General features: G+C 37.9%; 1 protein-coding gene across 4 annotated transcripts in view; it reads left to right on the top strand.

The window, feature by feature from the left end:
• Positions 1 to 23,010, top strand: part of pam (peptidylglycine alpha-amidating monooxygenase) — a 55,212-nt gene that overhangs the window by 18,455 nt on the left and 13,747 nt on the right. For 2 of the 4 annotated variants that reach the window (XM_081354346.1, XM_081354347.1), the window contains exons 6-15: positions 119 to 210; positions 351 to 434; positions 781 to 829; positions 1,566 to 1,633; positions 1,810 to 1,890; positions 2,003 to 2,079; positions 4,131 to 4,234; positions 7,101 to 7,297; positions 7,594 to 7,653; positions 11,904 to 12,206. In XM_081354346.1, the coding sequence (XP_081210472.1) occupies positions 119 to 210; positions 351 to 434; positions 781 to 829; positions 1,566 to 1,633; positions 1,810 to 1,890; positions 2,003 to 2,079; positions 4,131 to 4,234; positions 7,101 to 7,297; positions 7,594 to 7,653; positions 11,904 to 12,206 (1,115 nt within the window). The remainder of the gene's footprint in view (positions 1 to 118; positions 211 to 350; positions 435 to 780; positions 830 to 1,565; positions 1,634 to 1,809; positions 1,891 to 2,002; positions 2,080 to 4,130; positions 4,235 to 7,100; positions 7,298 to 7,593; positions 7,654 to 11,903; positions 12,207 to 23,010) is intronic. The other 2 variants (XM_081354348.1, XM_081354349.1) reach the window with 1 other exon arrangement.

Here is a 23,010-nt window from a genome sequence, read left to right as displayed (position 1 = left end):
TTTTTTTTATAAATATAACAAAGTTTTAACTTTACCATTGTGAATGGATGTGTTAAATGAGTAATAATGCCAAGCTGGAGGATAATTTCTGATGTTTTATTGTTGTTGGTTTGCTCAGGGATTGTGGGAGAGAGCTGGGGACCTGTCGGGATCAGGCCAAGATCATGTATGCCTGGGCCAGGAATGCTCCTCCAACCAAACTACCCAAAGGTGCTCACCTTCCTCTTCATCATCCCTCCTCTTCTCTCGGTCTCAAAGCAGCCAGTAGAACCTACAAGTGATCATGATGAGTAAATGCACTTATCTGAAAAATAATAAAAGCAACTCTGAAGTGTCATCTTATTTTGCAGATGTTGGCTTTAAAGTTGGAGGAGACACCAGAATCAACTACTTCGTGCTGCAAATTCATTATGGTGACGTCAACAATTTCCGAGGTAAGCACAGCGATACAGCAGATCCAGAGATAGCGCAACAGTATTGTGAAATCAGCATGTTTTTATGTTTTGTCCGCTCCATCCACCACACTTGACACTTGACATGCTGATCAGACAAGTTACTGTGATAAGTTAAAAGTCTTAGAAAATTTTTGTCACAATTTATTTTATATCTCATTTTGACAATAGTCTGTATGCACCTAGATGCCTGTCAATCACTGCTAGTACTGCTGTTTAAGCAGTCCTGCCCATTGAAAACTGTTGTATTATGGCTGTGACGGTGATGAAAAGCAGCGTTTCTGTGTCTTGAGATGTGACTAATGTGTTTATCTTGTCTTGATTGTAGATCATCATAGAGACTGCTCAGGACTCACTTTAAGAATGACTTCCAAACCGTAAGTTATTGCCACTAGATTTTAACATAACTGTGACTTGTCATAAGACAGATTTGTTGCTCTCCCAAACATGAACATTTTGTCATCGTTTATTCACCTTCATGTTGTTCCAAACCTGCTTTTGAATTGAACTGCAAAATGAGATTTGCATCATTGCTTATGAACTCAGTTGATGAATTATGAAAATGTCTACTTTATGGTCTTTATATTGTAATATGTTTTAGACGGCTGTAAGAATGCATATTTGATCTCCATCATCTGAATTTGAAGGATCAGCCTGCAATAGTATAGACATTTCAAAATAAGAGTCCCTGTGCATTTCAGGCTTGTTTATAATTAAAACTCACACAATATGTGTAAGTTTTTTTTTTCTCTGGCCATTATTGGTATTTTGGTTACATAGTAAACTGTAAATTTCCATTTTAATTCATATTAAACTATTGTAGTTTCTGGCTGGGTTGTTAAGAAAGTAGTTCTACACACAAGAGCATTTTTTTGGAGAAAAACCTGTAAAATATCTTGAGACATGGTAACTGTTGAGCAAAACTGACTCCAGACAGTAGAATTACTAGAAAAACAATGTCGTCCTTTGCATTGTGGCTGCATTACCTCCTCAGGTGTACATTATTTTTCAATAATTAAGTGTGCTGTCATCAGTTATTCCTTAATTAATCATATAACTGTCAAGTTAACTGAAATCCCTTGAAGTGTGATGGATGTTGTGTCCTCTGTGCAGACAGCCCTTTATTGCTGGCATGTATCTGATGATGTCTTTGGACACTGTTATTCCTCCAGGGAAGAAAGGTATTCCAACTTTGTGACAGTTTCAACTATTTTCCAGTTTGGCACTAATAATCTTATAGAGGTTGCGAAAGGCTTCTGAGCTTTACCTCGAATGTTGTGATCAGTTTATCAATGCTTGTCACCTTATAAACGTATGTTATGTTATTTTTGACGTCTGATGTTTTTGGTGTTCGCAGTTACCAATGCAGACATCGCTTGCACTTACACATCTTTCCCGATGTATCCGTTTGCCTTCAGGACACACACACACAGCCTTGGTGAGATACTGCATTTTGTTATGCATTTACTTGTTATATCTACTAAGTTCATTGCGAATTCTCTTTTTACTTTTTATGGTAATGGAAACATGTTGCATGTCTTGTGCTTCAGGTAAAGTTGTGAGTGGGTACAGGGTTCGGGATGGACAGTGGACTCAGATCGGGCGCCAGTCTCCACTGTTGCCACAGGTACGTTTACCAAGTCCTCTCTGCTTGGTCGAGCATGATGGGTTACTCTGTGACACCTAGAGAGAAGTTAATGCGTCATGTTTCACTGATAAGGGTTGTCAGTCATGTTAATGACCCATGTCATTGTCATATGCCCCTCATATTTTTATTTTTTTGTTTGTTTTTTTGAGTCTGCAGATTTGTTTATGTTAAAGGTATAGTTCGCCCAAAATGTATATTCTGTACTCAGACTTTCGTTTATCTTCGAAACACAAATGAAGATACAGTTGTGGTCAGAATTATTGGCACCCCTGGTAAATATGATCAAAGATGGCTGTAAAAATAAATCTGCATTGTTTATCCTTTTGATCTTATATAAAAAAATAAATAAAAATAAAAAAAAAACACAAAAATCTAACCTTTCATTAAAGTAAAATTATTGAAAGTGGGGGGGAAATCACATTATGAAATAAATACTTTTCTCCTATAATGCCTGATGAGTTTGGAGAACACCTGACGAGAGATCAGAGACCATTCCTCCATACAGGATCTCTCCAGATCCTTCAGATTCCCAGATCCATGTTGGCGCTCCTCCTCTTCAGTTCAGCCCAGTCCTCTTCTATAGGGCTCAGGTCAGGGGACTGGGACGGTCATGGTTCATTTTCTGCTCAGTGACACATTTTTGTGCTGATTTTGATGTTTGTTTCGGATCATTGTCCTGATGGAAGATCCAGCCACGGCCCATTATAAGATTTCTAGCAGAAGCCGTCAGGTTTTTTTATCTGTTGGTATTTGCTAGAATCCATGATGCCATGTATCTGAACAAGATGTCCAGGACCTCCAGCAAAAAAATAGCCCACAACATTAAAGATCCAGCGGTATATTTAACCATGGGCATGGGGCACTTTTTATCCCATCTGGTGTATCATCTGACCACTGAAACCAGTCCCGTTTAAAGTTCCAGTCGTGTCTGACAACTGAGTATTCTGGAGTTTGTTCTTGGATGAGCTCAGAGGATTTTTCTTGAAACCCTCCCAAACAACATGTGGTGATGTAGGGGTTGTTTGAAGTTTTTTTTGGCTTTCTGACCCCAAGGCTCACAACTAATCTCTGCAATTCTCCATCTGTGATCCACTCAAACTCTCCTCCTCACCATGATATAGACACACGTCCTCTTCCAGGAAGATTTGTAACACTTAATTGGAACTTCTTAATTATTGCCCTGATGCTGGAAATGGGAATTTTCAATGCTTTAGCTGTTATTTTGCAACAATCTTAGCAACAATCTTTTGCTGCACATCAGAACTATATTCTGTGGTTTTCCTCATTGTGATGGATGATTCTGGGAATTTGGCCTTTGTGCGTCCTTGGCTTTTGTGTGTTTATACTTCTGTGAAACAAGAAGTCATACTGTTCAGTAGCTGGACAATTTCATGTTCCTGTTCACCCTGGTGTGCTAAAAAATGTAAATATTAATGGGAATAAACTTCAGAGATATTTTACTCATACGATTTTCTAGAGGTGCCAGTAATTGTGGCCAACGTGTTTTGGAGAAAAACATTTATTTCATAATAAATGGCCCCCCCCCGCCTTTATTCTTTTACTTCAATGAAAGGTTAGATTTTTACACATTTTTGAATGAAAGATTGAAAAGATAAACAATGCAGATTTATTTTCACAGCCATCTCTGATCATTTGCCAGGGGTGCCAATAATTCTGACCACAACTGAATTTCTCATCAAGCAAACACATTTGAGCTTCCGTTTACCATATAATGTGTGTTGACCAATGTTTATTTGAGAATAAAAGCCTAAATTAAACTTGTCCGCAAAGCGATCGTGTCTCTTAAGAAGCCTTGGATTATGTTTACAGTTTATATTAGAACTTTTTTAAGGCTTTTTTTTTGGTGTGAATGACTTTCATTTGAAGGGACAGAAATCTCTCAGGTTTCATTCAAAAATATCTTGTGGGTTTTTTTAACGAAGTGAGGGTGAATAAATGATGACAGGATTTTCATTTTTGGCTGAACTAACTCTTTCGTTTTATTTCTCCTCCCTGAACTTAAACTTCAGGCTTTTTATCCAGCCACCAATACCATTGACGTAAAAAATGGAGACATACTAGCGGCCCGATGTATGTTCACAGGAGAAGGAAGAACCACTAATACCGAAATCGGGTAAGTTCTTGCCGACTAACTTTTGTGGTTGTTTTATTTAGACTCTCACTGCTTTCTAAAACTTAATAACATTGTTTAAAATGTATAATTGACGTCAGATTTTCTGTAAGAGATTTCACCTTTTATTTTTCATTCCTATGTAGAGTTACAGTGGCAGTAAGTGTGCTAGATGAGTGATGATGGTGTGCATGCTGGTGACGTTTCCACCGTCTTCCTTTCACTCTGTTTGCATGGTGTTGATTCCTGTCGCTGTGTCTCTGACCACCTGTCTTACTACTGTACGTCTATCTGACAAAGTGACACATGGTACGACAGGTGGTGGCTGTGTGTGTGTGTGTGTGTGTGTGTGTGTGTGTGTGTGTGTGAGTGATGAAACGCACTGCATCGCACTCAGCTCGTCGAAGTGTGTGTGTTTCATCATATCCCGATTGAGCGTGACTCCTCGGACGTGTGTTTGCCTGTGCCCTGCCATTCCTGTTACCATGGTGACAGAGCGAACACACAATAGTGCATTGACGCATCTCCCGGGAAGCCCACACACCCGACTCAAGGCCACACGATAAGATGATTGTTGACTTAAAGTCTGGTCTTTGTCAACTGCCCGCGTAGGCCAGAAACATGTGCACACAAGCACACAGACATGAATACATTACAGGCCTCGTTATACATACAATTTTGTGAAAAAGTTTGTGCACACCATGAGAAGTGTGTAATTAGGAGTCCAAGGCAAGCAACCAAAAAATCTTATTAAACCTGTTGAATTATAGAACCTTGTTATGGTAGAAATAATAAGGTGTGTCTTGTTTCATCTAGTGTTATATTATTCAACAAAATATCAGATTTCACTAAACTTGATGTAATTCAGAGGTGCAGTGTAAAACTTGGTGTAGATCTGACAGTCGGTGCTGCGATAATTGTGGGAAACATCAGAAATGCTTTAGTCTTAGTCTTGAAGTTGGCTTGAAATGGAAGTTGTGACCTTTACTTGTGTATATGGAAGAATGTCTGAGTGAAATGGCTTATCGAATAGGCAAAAGAAATAGGGCAGGGCTTAATTGTATCCATTGGATGTTGACAGGATTGTGAGTTTTAAACAGAAGTGGAAGCAGAATGTGAATGGCTGAACTGTGTGATGACATGATGACATTTTGATTAAAGATTAAGAAATAATATATATATATATAAAAAGGTCAAAAGTTTGGAAACTATTATTTTTTATGTTTTTGAAAGAAATCTCTTCTGCTCAAGGCTGCATTTATTTGATCAAAAATACAGAAAAAATAATAATATTGTGAAATATTTGAATATACTTTAAAATATAATATAATTTATTCCTGTGATCAAAGCTGAATTTTCAGCATCATTACTCCAGTCTTCAGTGTCACATTATCCTTCAGAAATCATTCTGATATGATGATTTATTATTTGTGCTGCTTAATATTTTTTTGTAACGTGTGATACTTTTGTCAAGATTCATTGATGAACAAAAAGAACAGCATTTATTCCAAATACAAATCTTTTCTAACAATCTAAATCTTAAATATCACCTTTTATGAATTTAACATCTTTGCTAAATAAAAGTATTAATTTCTTTCAACAAAAAAAGAAAGAAAAAACTTACTGACCCCAAACTTTTGAACTGTAGTGTATATTGTTACAAAAGATTTATATTTTGAAATAAATGTTTTTTTTTTGTTTTTTTTTTTAACTTTTCATTACGTATTTTTTTTCTAAGTAAGTATCACAGGTTATTAAAAAATATTAAGCAGCACAATTGTTTCCTATATATATATATATATATATATATATATATATATATATATATATATATATATATATATATATATATATATATACACACACACACACACACACACACACACACACACACACACACACACACACACACACACACACACACACACACACACTAAAATGGCCGTAACAGTTGACTTTTTTCTGTATTTAGGAGTGCACCTGAAAACAAAAGCTAAAATATATAGCTGTGATATCCCGTTAAAGTTGCACTATGCAGGATTTTCCCAAAAAATAAAGTACAGAGTCATACAAACATAATCCCTCTCAATCATGACTTGTGATGCACTGGAAGTGTGTGGTGGTGTTTGTGTGTACAGAGACACTGTCCTCTGCCTGTATTTGTTTTGCTGTGCTCAGGATGTTTCTGGGCTGCATTCTTTGGCCAGTGAGTGTGACGTCTGTGTCTGAAGCTCGGGAAGCTCTGCTACGTTCTCCTGTCTCGGCACAAACCGATTCGATAATGTTGCTATTCCCTTATTAGCACTCTTTAACACGTCAGATTACTAGGTCTTTATGATGACACGTAATTGTTGTTTATTAGTGAGCTAGACAGAAGATCGCTAAACTCACTCGCAAATTACAGCCAGTCATCGAATTATTAGCCTAACTGTTTGAAATAATATTTGCAAAACACCTGACTGAGTCTGAAGCTGTTCTTGAGATGCTGCCGCAGTGTTGTGGCACCTGATGTGATGTCACCGGAAAGGGGTGTGGCCTCCTGATCAGGGGCGTGGCTTCTGGCTGTGTTGAGCCCGCCCACGAGGAGAGGCCAAGTTTGAATGTTATTTTTACAAAGAGTAACTGAAAATCCTGCATAGTAAGTCCATCTTTATCCTATTAAGTCGTAAAAACAAAACAAAAATACCTAACAGCTTTTTTGAGAAATATCTTGCCATTTTACGGTATGTAGAGGGTTAGAGGACTGTGGGTGTCATTTGAGGCAAAGGCTACTGTAGTTCTGTTGGATATTTTCATACTAAAGCTCTGGAGCTGTATTTGTGTTTTGTGCTGGTAGTTTGTTCATGTCCCGTTGTTGGTTTCCTCACAGAGGCACCTCCAATGATGAGATGTGTAACTTCTACATCATGTACTACATGGACAACATCCATGCTGTGCCTTACATGAACTGCGGAGATGGCGGCAGCAGTGAGCTTTTCCGAAACATCCCTTCTGAGGCCAATACTCCCATCCCGGTCAGGCCAGACCATATGATGTCCATGAAGCACGAGGCAGCTCCTCATAAAGGTACCGTCCAAACACACACATTTCTAGATTTTGCACACGCAAATAGTGAGAGTAGGCAGCACGACCAAACTCTTGTATCATGGTATTATTCTATTCTATTCTATTCTATTCTATTCTATTCTATTCTATTCTATTCTATTCTATTCTATTCTATTCTATTCTATTCTACTATATTATATTTATTTATTTATTTATTTTTACATTAACCCAGAATATTTTGCAAATGAAATGTACTTAATTTTATTTGTTATCTTGGATATATTCTCATTTTCTCATTTCTGTTTTGATTTGCACAGATGCTGTGGAGTCTTTGGAGCTGCAGCAGCCCAAGAGAGAAGAGGAAGTTCAGGATCAGGGTGAGATGTTTAAAAATTATTTCAAATTACAGACATAGTCAAAACTGAGAGAGACAGTCCTGAAACACAATCAGTGCTGAAATACCATTACAAATCTAATTTGACACGCTGAATGGCACCCTTTTACCGGAAAAAAAACACACACAATGGTTTTTTATTACACCTCCTCTATAGAGGCTCCGAGACTGGAAATGAGTGTCCGATAGGGGAGTCATCCAAACGGAGCATGACTTTCTTTTTTCAGTGGTACATGAAAGTTGTTGTTTTGTTGCTTTTTTTTTCATACAGTGAAAGATGGAAAAAAGGATAAAAGCATCATAAAAACACCATGAAGGTTTCACAGTGTCTGCAGTGAAGCTTACAAAAATGACAACAACACAATTTGCGAATAAAAAACATAATACAAAATAATAATAATAAACATAATAAAAAAATAAAAAAAAAAAATATATATATATATATATATATATATATTTTATTATATACGTCCAAGTCATATATATATATATATATATATATATATATATATATATATATATATATATATATATATATATTATATATATATATATATAAAAATTATAATACAATAAACAAATGCTAAAAGCCTTCCGCTCTGACACAGCTCTCAAACTCATTTTCAAGTCTTATTTATTTGTCACTACTTTTTCGGTGCTCATTTCCTGGCCCGTTTATAGCTTAATAACATCCATTTAATTTTCTTTCTTTGCATGGAAAATGACTTTCTGCAAGATTTTTCCTTTTGTGTTCCATAAAAGGAAATCATGTTTCAAGTGGCATATGGCTTGATAAACTGTTAAACACATCATTCGATTCATTGGTGACATGAAAATCTACTGTTGATGCGAATAGGCCGGAGGCTGTGCAAATGTAAGCTGTGTGCTTTGACATGTTTATGTTATCAGAGATTAGTTTTAAAGACATCATGACATGAATGAAATTTTCTTTCATTTTCTTAATTGCTAAATTTTTTGATGATGAATGCACCAATGCATGACTGCCTTCACAGCAACCTTTTTAAACATTTTTGAGATTCTTTGGAGCTCAGATTTTTAAATGATTCACTCACCAAAGCTGAGAGTTTGCATAATCTGCTGGCATCTGATTTCTGCTGTTTTATCATGGCAAAATTGAATCCCAAAACTCCGTAAAGAAAATTGGTAACACTTTATTGTAAGGACTCATTTATTAACAATAGCATAAACTAACAATGAGCAATATATTTTTACAGCATTATTAACATTTTTTAATGTTAGTTAATAAAAATGTTTAATGTTAGTCCACAGTGCAATAACTAATTTTAACAGAACTTGATCTGTTAAATGTATTAGTAAATGTTGAGATTAATATTAACTAAGATTAATAAAGGCAGTAGAAGTATTGTTCATTCTAAGATAACTTATGTTAAAAAATGAAGCCTCATTGTAAAAATGACTTGGTCTTTTGCATATCATGGTATTTTAATAGCTTTTTACAGAATAGATGTATAAATGTTATGTATTAGCATCTCAACGTGGAGCTCGTTTGCATAATCTACAGCTCACAGTTAGAACCGTGACTGAATTATACTTGTGTACTTGCTTGGTTACTGTGTCACCTCTGAGATTTTGCCAATATTCTGAATGCATAGATCCATACATAATTGAAAAAGTTGCAACTGTCATGTATGCTTTCATTTAGACTAGCTGTTATTAAGAATAGCTGTTAAGTACTTATTTCTCTGAATTAGTATGAATTGAATGTTTAGTATTGTATCCATTTTGTACAGGAGTGTGTGGAGAGTTGTCCTGCTTTGTTCCAGCCACTGTTGTGGTGTGGCCAGTCAATTACCTGGCTGCATCTGGAGGTTTATTTATGCCCACCCTGTTGTGAACCTTGGGATGAGAGTCCAGATGGGTAAAATGCAGTTAGTTCATAAGAAACTGCATGTGGACCAATGAGAAGCCTATTTTCAAGGCCTGGTGGAGGGGTCGTGTTTTTGCCCAGTAAGAGATGTCTAGCAGTTGTTTTAGCAGCCTTATCTGGTGGCACTGGGTATTTGTTTGTGTTAGTCCAAGATCCAATGGAAATCTATGAAATATTTAATCACTGTGACGGTCAGAGGAACGCTATTAAACAGGGTCCTGGATTGGTAGGTGGTAGAGGGTTGGGATGGAAGGGTCAGAAATTGGTGTCCATCCTGCCTTATATCAGAGGTTCAGGCTGCTGGTGGTGTAATGGTGTGTGGGAAATTTTCTTGGCACACTTTGGGCCTTTCAGTATCAATTGAGCATCATTTAAACACCACAGCCGTCCTGAGTATTGTTGCTGACCGTGTCCATCCCTTTATGATCACAGTGGACCTTCTTCGGATGGCCTCTTCCAGCAGGATAACACACTTGTCACAAAGCTCAAATCTTCTCAAACTGGTTTCTTGAACATGACAGTGAGTTCACTAAACTCAAATGATCTCCACAGTCTCCAGATCTCAATCTAATAGAGCAGCTTTGGGATGTGCTGGAACGGGAGATTCACATCATGGATGTGCAGCCGACAAATCTTCCGCAACTCTGATGAAATCATTGACCAAAAAATGTCTAAGGAATCTTTCCAGCACCTTGTTGAATCTTTGCCACGAAGAATTTGGGCAGTTCTGAAGGCAAATTGGGGCCCTCTTCTATGTAAAGCACTCTGAGTGCAGAGAAAAGCGCTATATAAATGTGGCGAATTATTATTAATTAGGACTGTCATCGTTAATGTGTTAGCACATGCGATTAATTCAAAATCCTTGGCACGTTAAATTAGTTAAATGCAATTAACGTAGTTTACGTCGCACAGTTAGATGATCTTAGAGGTCCAGGCTGATTACATCAGAGAAGGCAGAGAGAACAGTGGCTCGCGGACAGTTTTCAGTGAATTATTCAGTCCAGTGTCTACTAAGCTTTAAAACACGAGCGTTGTCATATTCTGAGATTGACATATGAGTCCTACAATAAGCACATACAAGTCCGTTATATTGAGGCAGAAACAAACCATGTATCGATGCACTGATAACACATTGTATTTGTGCACAGACACATTGTGCACATTTGTGTACATTCACATTTTTTCCACACACATTCAGGATAATTATTATTTTTTTTTTCATGTGTATGTTGCTGTGTTTAGTAATTCTGGAGGAATATGTGAATTGTAGTAGGTATATGCAGTCAGATCAAGGCGTTGTTGTTTTGTTTAGATTTTTTTTTTATGTGGTTCAAAACGTCAAATAATAAAGTAATCTGAACAAATTTCATCTCATGCTTTCATCATGAAGCATCTCCCACAAGCATTAGCTACTTTCGCGAACTTTCAAGTCCTTAAAATTGACATGTTTCTTAACACTTAAAATTGGTTACTGGAATAGACAGTGCTGCTATTCTATTACTCAATAAGTGAAGTCTAATAATTTCACTAATACCATTCAACATTAATCACAATTGTAGTCATTTCATCATAAATTCGATATAGGGACAGGCATCCTATCTCAATAAATGACTACCAGTTTGTTTTAATGCAGGAATAGTAGTTGAGTGTGTAGTATACTATAGGAAAGTATGGTGCCCTCTTTCTCAGTTTGAGCCATCGACCCTCAAATTGTCTGTGCATGGACATGCATCATAAGATTGAATCTTGACAAATAGTCATAGAAAGGTGTAAATTCACAAGCTTCCTTATTTGACCACTGTTACAGTGAAATATTATAGTGATGAGAGTGCTTGGCTCGCACTGGTACACATACTATCTTATGCATTTCACTGGACTGAGGATGCACACACTGGCAGTGTGAAACAGGCTTTGAATGAAATTCAAATGCAGGGTGATTTTGTGTTCACATAGTATCCAATGGAATAGTTTAAATTTGAAATGCATGCATGAACATAATACATCTTGTAATGCAGCATTCTGACCATTTTCATTTTGTGTCAGAACACAACACCCAGCCGTCGTTATCTGAATAGATGTACTGTGTGTGGTACAGTCTGATATAAAAGACTGTTGATGTTGCGCAGTCCACCTGTTACACAAGTGGAGGGTGTCATTCAATCTGATAAAGGACAGGCAAAAATAGCACATGTATAATCGGCCGTTGAGTATTTCCAGTACACCACCAGCACAACCTCCCTTCCTCCACTGCAGGACTTTCTCACTTTTCACACCACCATTCCTCTTTTGTCTTTCCGCTTTTCCTCCTCTTTCTTCCTGTGCAGGTGACCTCTATTCCCTTCTTTCTAAACTGCTGGGGGAGAGAGATGATGTTGTCCACGTGCATAAGTACGACCCTGCAGATGCGGCCCGAGCCCAGACACGTCTGATGGCAGAGATTGATAGCATAATGCAAAAAAAAGACAGAGGCTGGCCACATTTAGGCTACAAAACAAAAGAGGATGCAATTCTGGTGAGGGACAGAGTGCACAAGTTTCACCAGTTAGAGTCCACTGTCAGCCCCTCAAGGAGCAGGACTGTACCCGCCAGACAGCCGACCACAGGGGAGGCTCAAAGGGACCAACAAGGTGGGTTTCGGCCTCGTTTTTTAGAGCAAATGTATCAAGTGTTGTGTGGACAGTAAGCTTTCAACCCATGGGCCACAGTGTCAACTGAGACAAGCGTTTGTCTCCCACATATCCATTTGTTTTCCTTTTGATGCCTGTTTTCACCCATCTCACTGCTATCATGTATACGTTGGGTTGCGCAGATTGTTGGCTGAGTGTGTAATGCTATAGCATGTGGTTTTAATAATTCTCTAATGAACGATCTGGAACATGAGGATTGCTATAGAATAGATTTCAAGATGCACTGCCTTCATCTCGTTGGTCAAAATATCACCCCTGTGAGCAAGATGAGACATCAATATATTTGGTTGATTTCACTGAAAGATGTCAGGAGTACACAAGCATGCATACTGTATGTGCATTCAGAAAACAGTCAGATATTGAGTTCACGAGAACGAGACGAGACAATATCTTAACACTATTTTTAAGAAATTATGACAAAACATGACTGGAAAAATAGTCTTTTATTCGACTGAAAGTCACAAAATGCAAAACAATGTTGTAAAAAAAAGAACCTAAGTGAACAATAGCCTTTAAAACGATTTAAATACATATTCAGTAACAATAAGGCAATAATAATTGATTCAAATAAAGTATCAAAAGCAAGTAATCATATGGCTTTACTGAACACCTATAAACAGTAACTTCTGTACATCACATATTATAACAAATGCCTGCAGAGGGCCAACGGCCTGTGATTGTTGTTGTTACACTTTACAGCATGATCAATTCTGGCCAAACAACATTTCATTTAAATATATCTTCAATATTTGGATACTTCTTTATGATAGAAATGCTACTGCCACTCTAATTTCTTGAACAACAATATGTGGACATCAAAACATCAGAGCAAGGGTTTAACCCTATGGGGTCGATGGACACGTCGGCACGGAAGCAGCGGAAACAACTTAAAATATTTTTTTTTGTTATACAGAAACGAGTAATACATCATTCAAAACTGTAGCTCAGCGAATACTTGCCACACAGACTTTTATTTGCATATTTAGAAACATATTGATGTTTTCTCCTGTATTGGCGTGTTTAATTATCATTACATTACAAATCTGGTGAAATGGCGCACGTTGCATTCCCAGATGAACATTATAATGAGACTCACAGCAGATGCAGAGCTGGAGTTTAACCGAGCTGCTGAGACGTGCTCCTCGCATGTGAATAATAACAATACAACAGCACTTATATGTTTAATTGAATCACAGCTTTTGTGATTTCACAACAGTACTATGCTTTATTGTAACTTTTAAATAATCTTAATATATCATGCAGCCTCAGAAAACGGTCTGATAATGTATTCCCGTCCGTGGGATGTGCCACGTCCGGTATTTTGCATGGTCTTGATAAAAAATGCTGTCACTTTAGTTCTACTTTGAATATGAATTATTATAAGCTGTAAAAGACACAAACTCAACACCTTCATAGTGAAATAGCTTTTCATCTTGGCGAGAGATATCGTCACGTTTTAATATCACTCAGAATTTTTCACATGGTATTATGTTGCAGCCCTAAAATGCTTATTTTGCAATAACTTTGCTCATAAAAAAAAAAAATCACACTGACATAAATTTTCAGACCCTTAACTCAGTATTTAGTATTAAGCTGCCTCAATTATTTTTGGGTATGATGCAACACGCTTTGTTTGCACTCCTGGCTTTGGAGATTTTCTGCCCTATTTCTGAGCAGATCCTCTCAAGCTCTGTCAGGTTGTTTGGTGACCATCCTTGGGCAGCCTAGTCTCTAAAGAGGGGTTAAATCAGGTTCAAATCCAGGCTCATGCTGGGAGTTATCGCTATAGATACTTTTGTATTGCTTTGGCTGTGTGCTTAGGGGCGTTTTGTCCTGTTGGAGGGTCAACCTTCAATATAGTTTCTCACAGTCTGAGAGGAGAGGCTTTCAGCTGGCTACTCTTCAGTAAAGCTCGGATCAGAGTAGTGTTGCACTGATGGTTGTCCGTCTACAAGTTTCTTCCATCTCCACTCGTGATCTCTGGAGCTCAACCAGAGTGACCATCAGGTTCTTGGTCACCAAGGCCCTTCTCATCGGCAGTTTCATTGTTCAGCCAGCTCTTGGAAGAGTCCTGGTTGTTTAAATGGACTAGAATTATAGCATATGCAAAAAGAGTAAATAAATGTGGTTTAATGTTTCTTAGTACAGATACTAGGCAAATACTTTTTGCCTTAATTTTTTTCTAACCCTTACTCGAACAAACATTCTATATTTTATTTACATAGTGGCACTTGGTTTGATATTTTGTTAAATAGAATGAAGACATTTATCCATTTTAAATATGTCTTATGTACAATTTCTTCTGGGGACACTGTAAATACAGAATAATAGATATCATTGACATCTTTGGGTGTTAATCAGGTTTATCATTTTTTACAGAGAACAAGTTATTGATATCTTGCAGTTTAGTGGTCAGATGTTAAGCTTGTGAGTTTGTTCAGTGAAGGATTCTTAAAGGTCCCATGACATGAAATTTTCACTTTCTGAGGTTTTTTAACATTAATATGAGTTCCCCTAGCCTGTATATGGTCCCCAAGTTTCTAGAAATTTCAATCGGTGTAAATCGAGCTTTTGCTATCTTTCTCTGCCTTTGAGAAAATGGAAGCTCAATCGCGCTGATCTTGAATCTCCTCCTTGTGACGTTATAAGGAGGAATGTTACCTCCCCTGTCTCTGCTTTGCCCGCCCAGAGAATATTTTCCGCCCATGAGAAAATGAGCTAGGAAGGAAGTAGGAACGCGCGTGCGCGATTTTAGTTTGTCCACGAAAGATATCATCATGGCATTTGAGCGAGCGAAGCATAATAATTGCTCAATAATTGGATGTACAAATGAACACCGAAGGGTTAATACAGAGCTGGGCTTGCTGAACGTCTGAAACTAAAGTCTGGATCACTCTCTTTGGCTCAGCTACACACCTCGGAACAGTAAGTCAACTAATGATATAAGTGTGTTGCTTTACTGTTTATGTTTGCCTAGACTGTTACACGTAGAATGTGGCTGTAACATTAGCTATGCAGCTATGCAGTTTATGTGTGTGAATACACACACTGTAACGCGAGTGTTGTACACTTCTTTGTTATTTGGATAACCGTTTTCCTGTTGGTTATACGGCGCGCGCGATATCCGCATTTCAAGATCGCAGAGCTTGATGATGTAATTGTAATAAGATAAATTACAGATGTTACAGATCTCTCATGAAAAGGCAACAGTAGGTTAGCGTTAGCTACTGTACATGATAATAACGGTAAACCATCCGAATAAAGTACCGTATCCAGACATAATATTTTAAACTAACCATTCGGAAATGTCCTGCTGGAACCGCTGAGTTGTTGCTTCTCCATCCGGATCAGATTCTGGGTCAAACTGAAATGCTTGAACGACTGCGTGTCTTTGTGCCATTGCTATATCCAACGTTAACATGCACGGACCGGTACCGTTGCGCAAGATGGTCAAGGCCACACCCACCCTCCACCTTGCACCGCCTTTCTCCTCCTCATTAACATTTAAAGCTACAGACACCGAAACGGCCCGTCTGAAGGAAGCTCATTCTGGGACTGGCTTGTAGTGGCTATAATTCTGCACCGAGACTGAATTTTTGAAAAGAGATTTCAGATACAGTACTAGGGACCACTAAGGCCTATATTAAAGCCTACAAAAAATAGCATGTCATGGGACCTTTAATACTGATTTACACCCAGTCCATCTGTTTGAGGACAACTTCGAGAAAGACATGTTGTCTTGACATTATTTACACACAGTATGTCGTCACATTGGAGCGCTGCTGCTGAAAAGTGACAGTTGGCAGTCTAAGCACACTATACACCTAAGGTGTGTCCCAGTTTGCTTACTTGTGCTCTATTCTATGCTGTTTTTAGTGTGAGTAGTGTGAGTAGTGTGATCACACTGATATTCCAGAAAGAAGTGGTGCACTTAAATAACCCAGATGATGCACTTAATTAACTGGAAAAACAAAGTGTTGGACACTTCATTGCACTCAGCTGTCACAGCTTTCCTTGCGTAACAGAGGGCAGGGGCATCAGACTACCATCTTGAATGACAAAATAACCTTTAATAACCAAAATAACAAAATAAAGTTCAAAAGTACAATAGACGGTAAAGTACAAAGTGCACGGGTCTGCAATCCAGGCATGCGGAGGGATAATCACTGGAGCGCGCACCTCGGGTCACGCTAATGGTTTGTCAGATCTGTGCGCTAGCGCAGGTTATAATCTCACAGTTTAATAATATGTATAGCTCCTAACTTAAAATGTACATCCGTATGCAAGTTTGAGGGACTTTATTTAAATTAAATACAAACACCTCTTTAGCTATTGTCACGTGTCAGTGATTATTCGTCCGTGTAGTTTCCAACCCTTGACATAGTGCATAGTGCATAGTATAAGTGCATAGTGTTTAGTATAAGTGCATAGTGTATAATATAAGTGCATAGTATAAGTGCATAGTGTTTAGTATAAGTGCATAGTATAAGTGCATAGTGTATAGTATAAGTGCAGAGTGCACAGTATAAGTGCATAGTGTTTAGTATAAGTGCATAGTGTATAGTATAAGTGCATAGTAAAAGGGCATAGTATACAGTATATTAAAAGTGCATAGTATAGAGTATAGTATAAGTGCATAGTGTATAGTATAAGTGCAGAGTGCATAGTATAAGTGCATAGTAAAAGTGCATAGTATACAGTGTAGTATAAGTACATAGGATACAGTATAGTATAAGTGCATAGTGTATAGTAAAAGGGCATAGTATACAGTATATTAAAAGTGCATAGTATAGAGTATAGTATAAGTGCATAGTGTATAGTATAAGTGCATAGTGCATAGTAAAAGTGCATAGTATACAGTATAGTATAAGTACATAGGATACAGTATAGTATAAGTGCATAGTAAAAGGGCATAGTATACAGTATATTAAAAGTACATAGTATAGAGTATAGTATAAGTGCAAAGTGTATAGTATAAGTGCAGAGTGTATAGTAAAAGGGCATAGTATACAGTATATTAAAAGTACATAGTATAGAGTATAGTATAAGTGCATAGTGTATAGTATAAGTGCATAGTGCATACTATAAGTGCATAGTAAAAGTGCATAGTATACAGTATAGTTTAAGTACATAGGATACAGTATAGTATAAGTGCATAGTGTATAGTATAAGTGCATAGTGCATAGTAAAAGGGCATAGTATACAGTATATTAAAAGTACATAGTATAGAGTATAGTATAAGTGCAGTGTATAGTATAAGTGCATAGTGCATACTATAAGTGCATAGTAAAAGTGCATAGTATACAGTATAGTTTAAGTACATAGGATACAGTATAGTATAAGTGCATAGTGTATAGTATAAGTGCATAGTGCATAGTAAAAGTGCGTAGTATACAGTATAAGTACATAGGATACAGTATAGTATAAGTGCATAGTGTATAGTATAAGTGCATAGTGCATAGCATAAGTGCATAGTATACAGTAAAGTATAAGTGCATAATGCATAGTATAAGTGCATAGTAAAAGTGCATAGTATACAGTATAGTATAAGTGCATAGTATACAGTATAGTATAAGTGCATAGGATACAGTATAGTATAAGTGCATAGTAAAAGTGCATAGTATACAGTATAGTATAAGTACCTAGTATACAGTATAGTATAAGTGTATAGTCTAAGTGCATAATGCATAGTAAAAGTGCATAGTATACAGTATAGTATAAGTAAATAGGATACAGTATAGTATGTGCATAGTGTATAGTATAAGTGCATAGTGTATAGTATAAGTGCATAGTATACAGTATAGTATAAGTGCATAGTGTATAGCATAAGTGCACAATGCATAGTATAAGTGCATAGTATACAGTATAGTATAAGTGCATAGTGTATAGCATAAGTGCACAATGCATAGTATAAGTGCATAGTGTATAGTAAATGTGCATAGTGTATAGTATAAGTGCGTAGTGTATAGTATAAGTGCATAGTATACAGTATATTAAAAGTGCATAGTATACAGTATAGCATTAGTGCATAGTATAAATGCATAGTGTATAGTATTAGTGCATAGTGTGTATAGTAAAAGTGCATAGTATACAGTATAGTATAAGTGCATAGTGCATTGTATAAGTGCATAGTATAAGTACATAGTGTATAGTATAAGTGCATAGTGTATAGCATAAGTGCATACTGTTAACTTAACAATAGTTTATTGTATAAGTGTGTGAGTAGTATAAGTGAGTGTATAGTTTTTAGTGCCCTGCAATCCACACTAATTCCTCATTTCCCACTAGAGTTCAACTCATAAAGGTGTTCAGATACAGAAGTCGAGTACAGGTTGACTTATGCAGTTTCACATGCAGAATGTCTCTATTGTGTCGCGTCTAGCGGTGTATAAGTCAAGTCAGTCAAGTCACCTTTATTTATATAGCGCTTTATACAATACAAATTGTTTCAAAGAAGCATTTCATCTATAAAGCAGATAAGGATGCACGATATGTCGGCCACCATATCGTTATTGGACGATATATGTCCATTTTTAATGTTATCATTATCGGGCTAACATATTAAAGGCAATAAATAATGTATTATTTCCAGTGTTGGGAACGTTACTTTAAAAAAGTAATTAGTTATAGTTACTCACTACTTGTTCCAAAAAGTAACTGAGTTAGTAACTGAATTACTCTATAATAAAAGTAACTCGTTACCAGGGAAAGTAACTATTTGCGTTACTGTTAAAAAAAAAAAGTTGCTATATGTCAAAGAATTTGGAAACACTTTGCAGTTTGAATGTCCTGTATAAACAAAATTACGGAGTATGTTTTTATGTTTTCACTGTTCGATCGCGTCCACGCCTCACACACACACACGCGAGCACACACACAAATGTAAACACTTTGCAACTTTTCAATCGCGGCCGCGCCTCTCTCTCTCTCTCTCTCTCTCTCTCTCTCTCTCTCTCTCTCTCTCTCTCTCTCTCTCTCTCTCTCTCTCTCTCTCTCTCTCTCTCTCTCTCTCTCTCTCTCTCTCTCTCTCTCTCTCTCTCTCTCTCTCTCTCTCTCTCTCTCTCTCTCTCTCTCCTGCTCCCGAGCAATGTTCAGAGCTAAGGCGGGGCTACAGATAAAGAACCCGCGTATCTAACAGTAGTTCCGCATTACCTTAATTAATTTGCACGCGAGTTTTATTTATTTTTATACCGTGTATTCTCCGTGTAAGTGTATGCACCGAACCGTGATGCCCGTACCGTTTCGGTTCAATACGAATACATGTACCGTTCCACCCCTAGTTCTTGCCTTTGTTTGACCTCAATGAATTTGAAGTAGTATATCTCCACCTTGAAAATGCCAACTTTTCATCGGATTGCTCCTGACTCGCCATCTCTGCTGCTTCATCAAATCTCTGTTTAGCTTGTGTGTGTGTGTGTGTGTGTGTGTGTGTGTGTGTGTGTGTGTGTGTGTGTGTGTGTGTGTGTGTGTGTGTGTGTGTGTGTGTGTGTGTGTGTGTGTGTGTGTGTGTGTGTGTGTGTGTGTGTGTGTGTGTGTGTGTGTGTGTGTGTGTGTGTGTGTGTGTGGCGCGCGTGTGCTGGCATGTGTGTAAAAATACTGGCTCTGATTGGCTACCATGAAAGACATGACTCTGCCTTAGCCAATCATAATCGCTTACCTCGTTATTAACCCACCTCCTCACTAGCTGTGCGAGCCAGGGGTGCGTTTGGATTACACAGTTTATCTGAGAATGTCTAATAGAGTTTATTCAATCAATGCATACTAACGCACCGCATTTAATGTCAAGTAATGTTAACGGCGTTGTAACGACGGGAAAAGTAATTAGTTAGATTACCCCGTTACTGAAAAAATAACGTTGTGACCAAACACTGATTATTTCCTTCAGCTGAGACACTTCAGATGCGCACTGTCACTTCAAAAAGGGAAAACGTGCTGTCATATATAGACTGCAAAAAAATGTATAATGATATATAATATATATTTGTGTGCTTGGGACATGGCTTTTTATGTTTTTGTAATCAGGCTCTCAAAACATTTAGCACAAATTTGGATTTAGATTTATCGGCCAATATATCGGTTATCGGCTTTCAATATCGGTTATTTCAGCCAAAATGGTCACATCGGTGCATCCCTAAAAGCAGCTCTGCAGGAAACAGTGATGTCATCGTCCAGCTTAGTTCAGTTCTCACACAATGGTGTCAGTGCAGGCAGATCAATAATATTGCGAAATATTAATATTAAGTTTCCCCAACTAAGCAAGCCAGAGGTGACAGTGATAAGAACCCAAACTCCATCAGTGACAGAAATGGAGGATAAAAACCTTGGGAGAAACCAGGCTCAGTCGAGGGACAGTTCTGTGTGATTATGATTATGATGCACTGATGCATGATCTGATGTGGTCATTATTCCGCTTTACATGACAAACTTATTCAGAGGCTGTTTTCATTAGTTTGCCAACAGGTTATTATTTATTCACTGTGGATCAATAATAAATGTATTATTATTCTTTACAGTCTTTTTCTTTTTAGACCCTTGAGCCAGTTCTCTTTGTGCTCCGCTGATCCATTCATGTGAATCAATGGTGTAGAGCAGGGAACGGCAACTGGCGGCCCGCGGGCCAAAACTGGCCCGTCAGCAATATTTTCTGGCCCGCCGGATTATTTTGGCAGTCCTAAATGCTGTACAAAACTCTTCCACTACTTGAGAAAAGCCGTAGTCGCGCGGCGATTTCACCGCCGCATACTGTGTGAAACGCCCATAGGGAATCATGCGGTGCAGGATTACATTTTAAAGTATAACTGTGCGTTCACAACGGACGCGAATAGCGCGTCAAATTCGCGCCTGCCGCGTCTAGTTATACGCTTGACCACTTTGTGTCCATTCGCGCGTCAAAAGACGGTAGCGGTCAGAACTCTGGTGTACTTTGGACGGAGCGTGCGGTCTGACTGACAATAGCCAACTCCCGACATCTTTTGACAGCGTATCCGCACTTAATTCTGACCGCCTGTACACCTATCTCTGAGGAGCTGTTTGGTACTGAAACCATTGTCAGTCAACAACATTCTTTTTTTGCAAGGATGTTTGAAATAGTTCGACAGAAAATAGCCTACTTCATTTCGTCAGTAGGGCAATATGTTTTTCGTTTATGTTGCTTAGAAACTTGAGTGATAGGCTTTGTCCTATTTAATTCATGTTATTTATATTTCATATTTTTTTTCTGTGACATTTTTTTTCTCTGCTGACAGTACAATGTTAAAATAGCCTAATATTTATACTGACACGAACACAATTTTTGTATAGCATTTATAATTATTATAGGCTACTCCAATCTCCTTCTTTCCATTAGAGACATTTGAATGTGAGATTATGGAAACGAGATCTAAATTTTGTGGACCCGTCAGGTCGGGAAATAAAGCGGGTGAACACCGAGTGTATTTTAAGCGGTTGCTGAATAGAACCTTGTGGGAGCGGGACGAAAAAAAAACAGTCCCACGCAGACCTCCTTAAACCTTAGGTGTGTATGTGTGTGTCCCCGAATAAATAATAATAATAAAAAAGGAATAAAGTTCAAAAGTCGGACTGTACGGAATGAGGCATGATTGCTATTCACACCTTTATTAAAATGGCTGTAATATGTTACCACAATAGTAGCCTACTTGATCTGTTTAAAATGGTTTCCTTGATATATGCATAAGGTGTTAAATTAAAACTTAAAAATCAAAATTTAAATTTGTCTAATCCAGTAATTCATTTTTTCTATTTTTGATCTGAGCACAATCAGAAAATCAGAAAACCCGTCCTTATTTTTTTTTTTTCATTTCAGTTTAGGAAATAAATAATGGAAAAACAAGTCGTTTTTCATCTTTTTATTTTTGGTTTTAATTTGAAAAAAAAAAAAAAAAACGATTGAATGAATGATCCACGGACGGTGACGGACCCATCATATTCCGCAATTATAGGCCTATATAAGAGTATTTAATTTGTATCCATAGGCCTACTCTGTGTAGCTGGCCCGCCATCTACTGGCTAAAAAAAATATTGGCCCGCGGCCAAAGTTACTTGCCGACCCCTGGTGTAGAGGGCTGCATTGGGATTGAGTCCCGCCGGGTCCCGCGGGACCCAACGCAAATCTCGCGGGAGCGGGCGGTTTGAACTTTGCTGCGGGCGGGAATGGGCGGCTAAAAAAAACACTGCGGGATCGGGAGGTAGCCTTGCAACATGATGGAGATGTCAATAATGGCGCTTTTCCACTACACAGTACCAGCTCGGCTCGGCTCGGCTCAGCTCGACTCGACTCGCCTTTGTTTGGTTTTCCACTGTGTAAAAGTTGTAACTGTATCTGCTTCCAGGTACTTTTTTTCGTACCCCCTCCGGCGGGGTTCTGAGCGAGCAGGCGATACTAAAATGTGACGTGAAAACACGGCAGACTGCTGATTGTTCAGAGAGAAACATCACTATTCACTGCGTCATCATTGCACGCGCAAGACAGAGTATCCTGAATAAAAAACAGCAAAAACGAAAACAAAACCATCCAAAAACAGCACACTCGATTTCCTCCATTATCCTGTGTGTATGTGTCCAGTAGGCTATGCCGGCCAGGGAAACGAAACAAACAACCCCATGAATCTCTTTAATAATAGCAATACAAATATGTGTTTTTTCCTGCGGGACGGGAGAAGACACAAAATCAATGCATCTCTATTATTGTGCGGGAATAAATTCTCAGAGTTTTGCGGGAGCGGGC

Source organism: Scardinius erythrophthalmus (assembly GCF_964197995.2).
Source record: "Scardinius erythrophthalmus genome assembly, chromosome: 23".
In the NCBI taxonomy this organism is placed as follows: Eukaryota; Metazoa; Chordata; class Actinopteri; order Cypriniformes; family Leuciscidae; genus Scardinius; species Scardinius erythrophthalmus.
The sequence above is the reverse complement of the archived record's forward strand: the minus strand, read 5'-3'. Positions and strand labels throughout refer to the sequence as shown.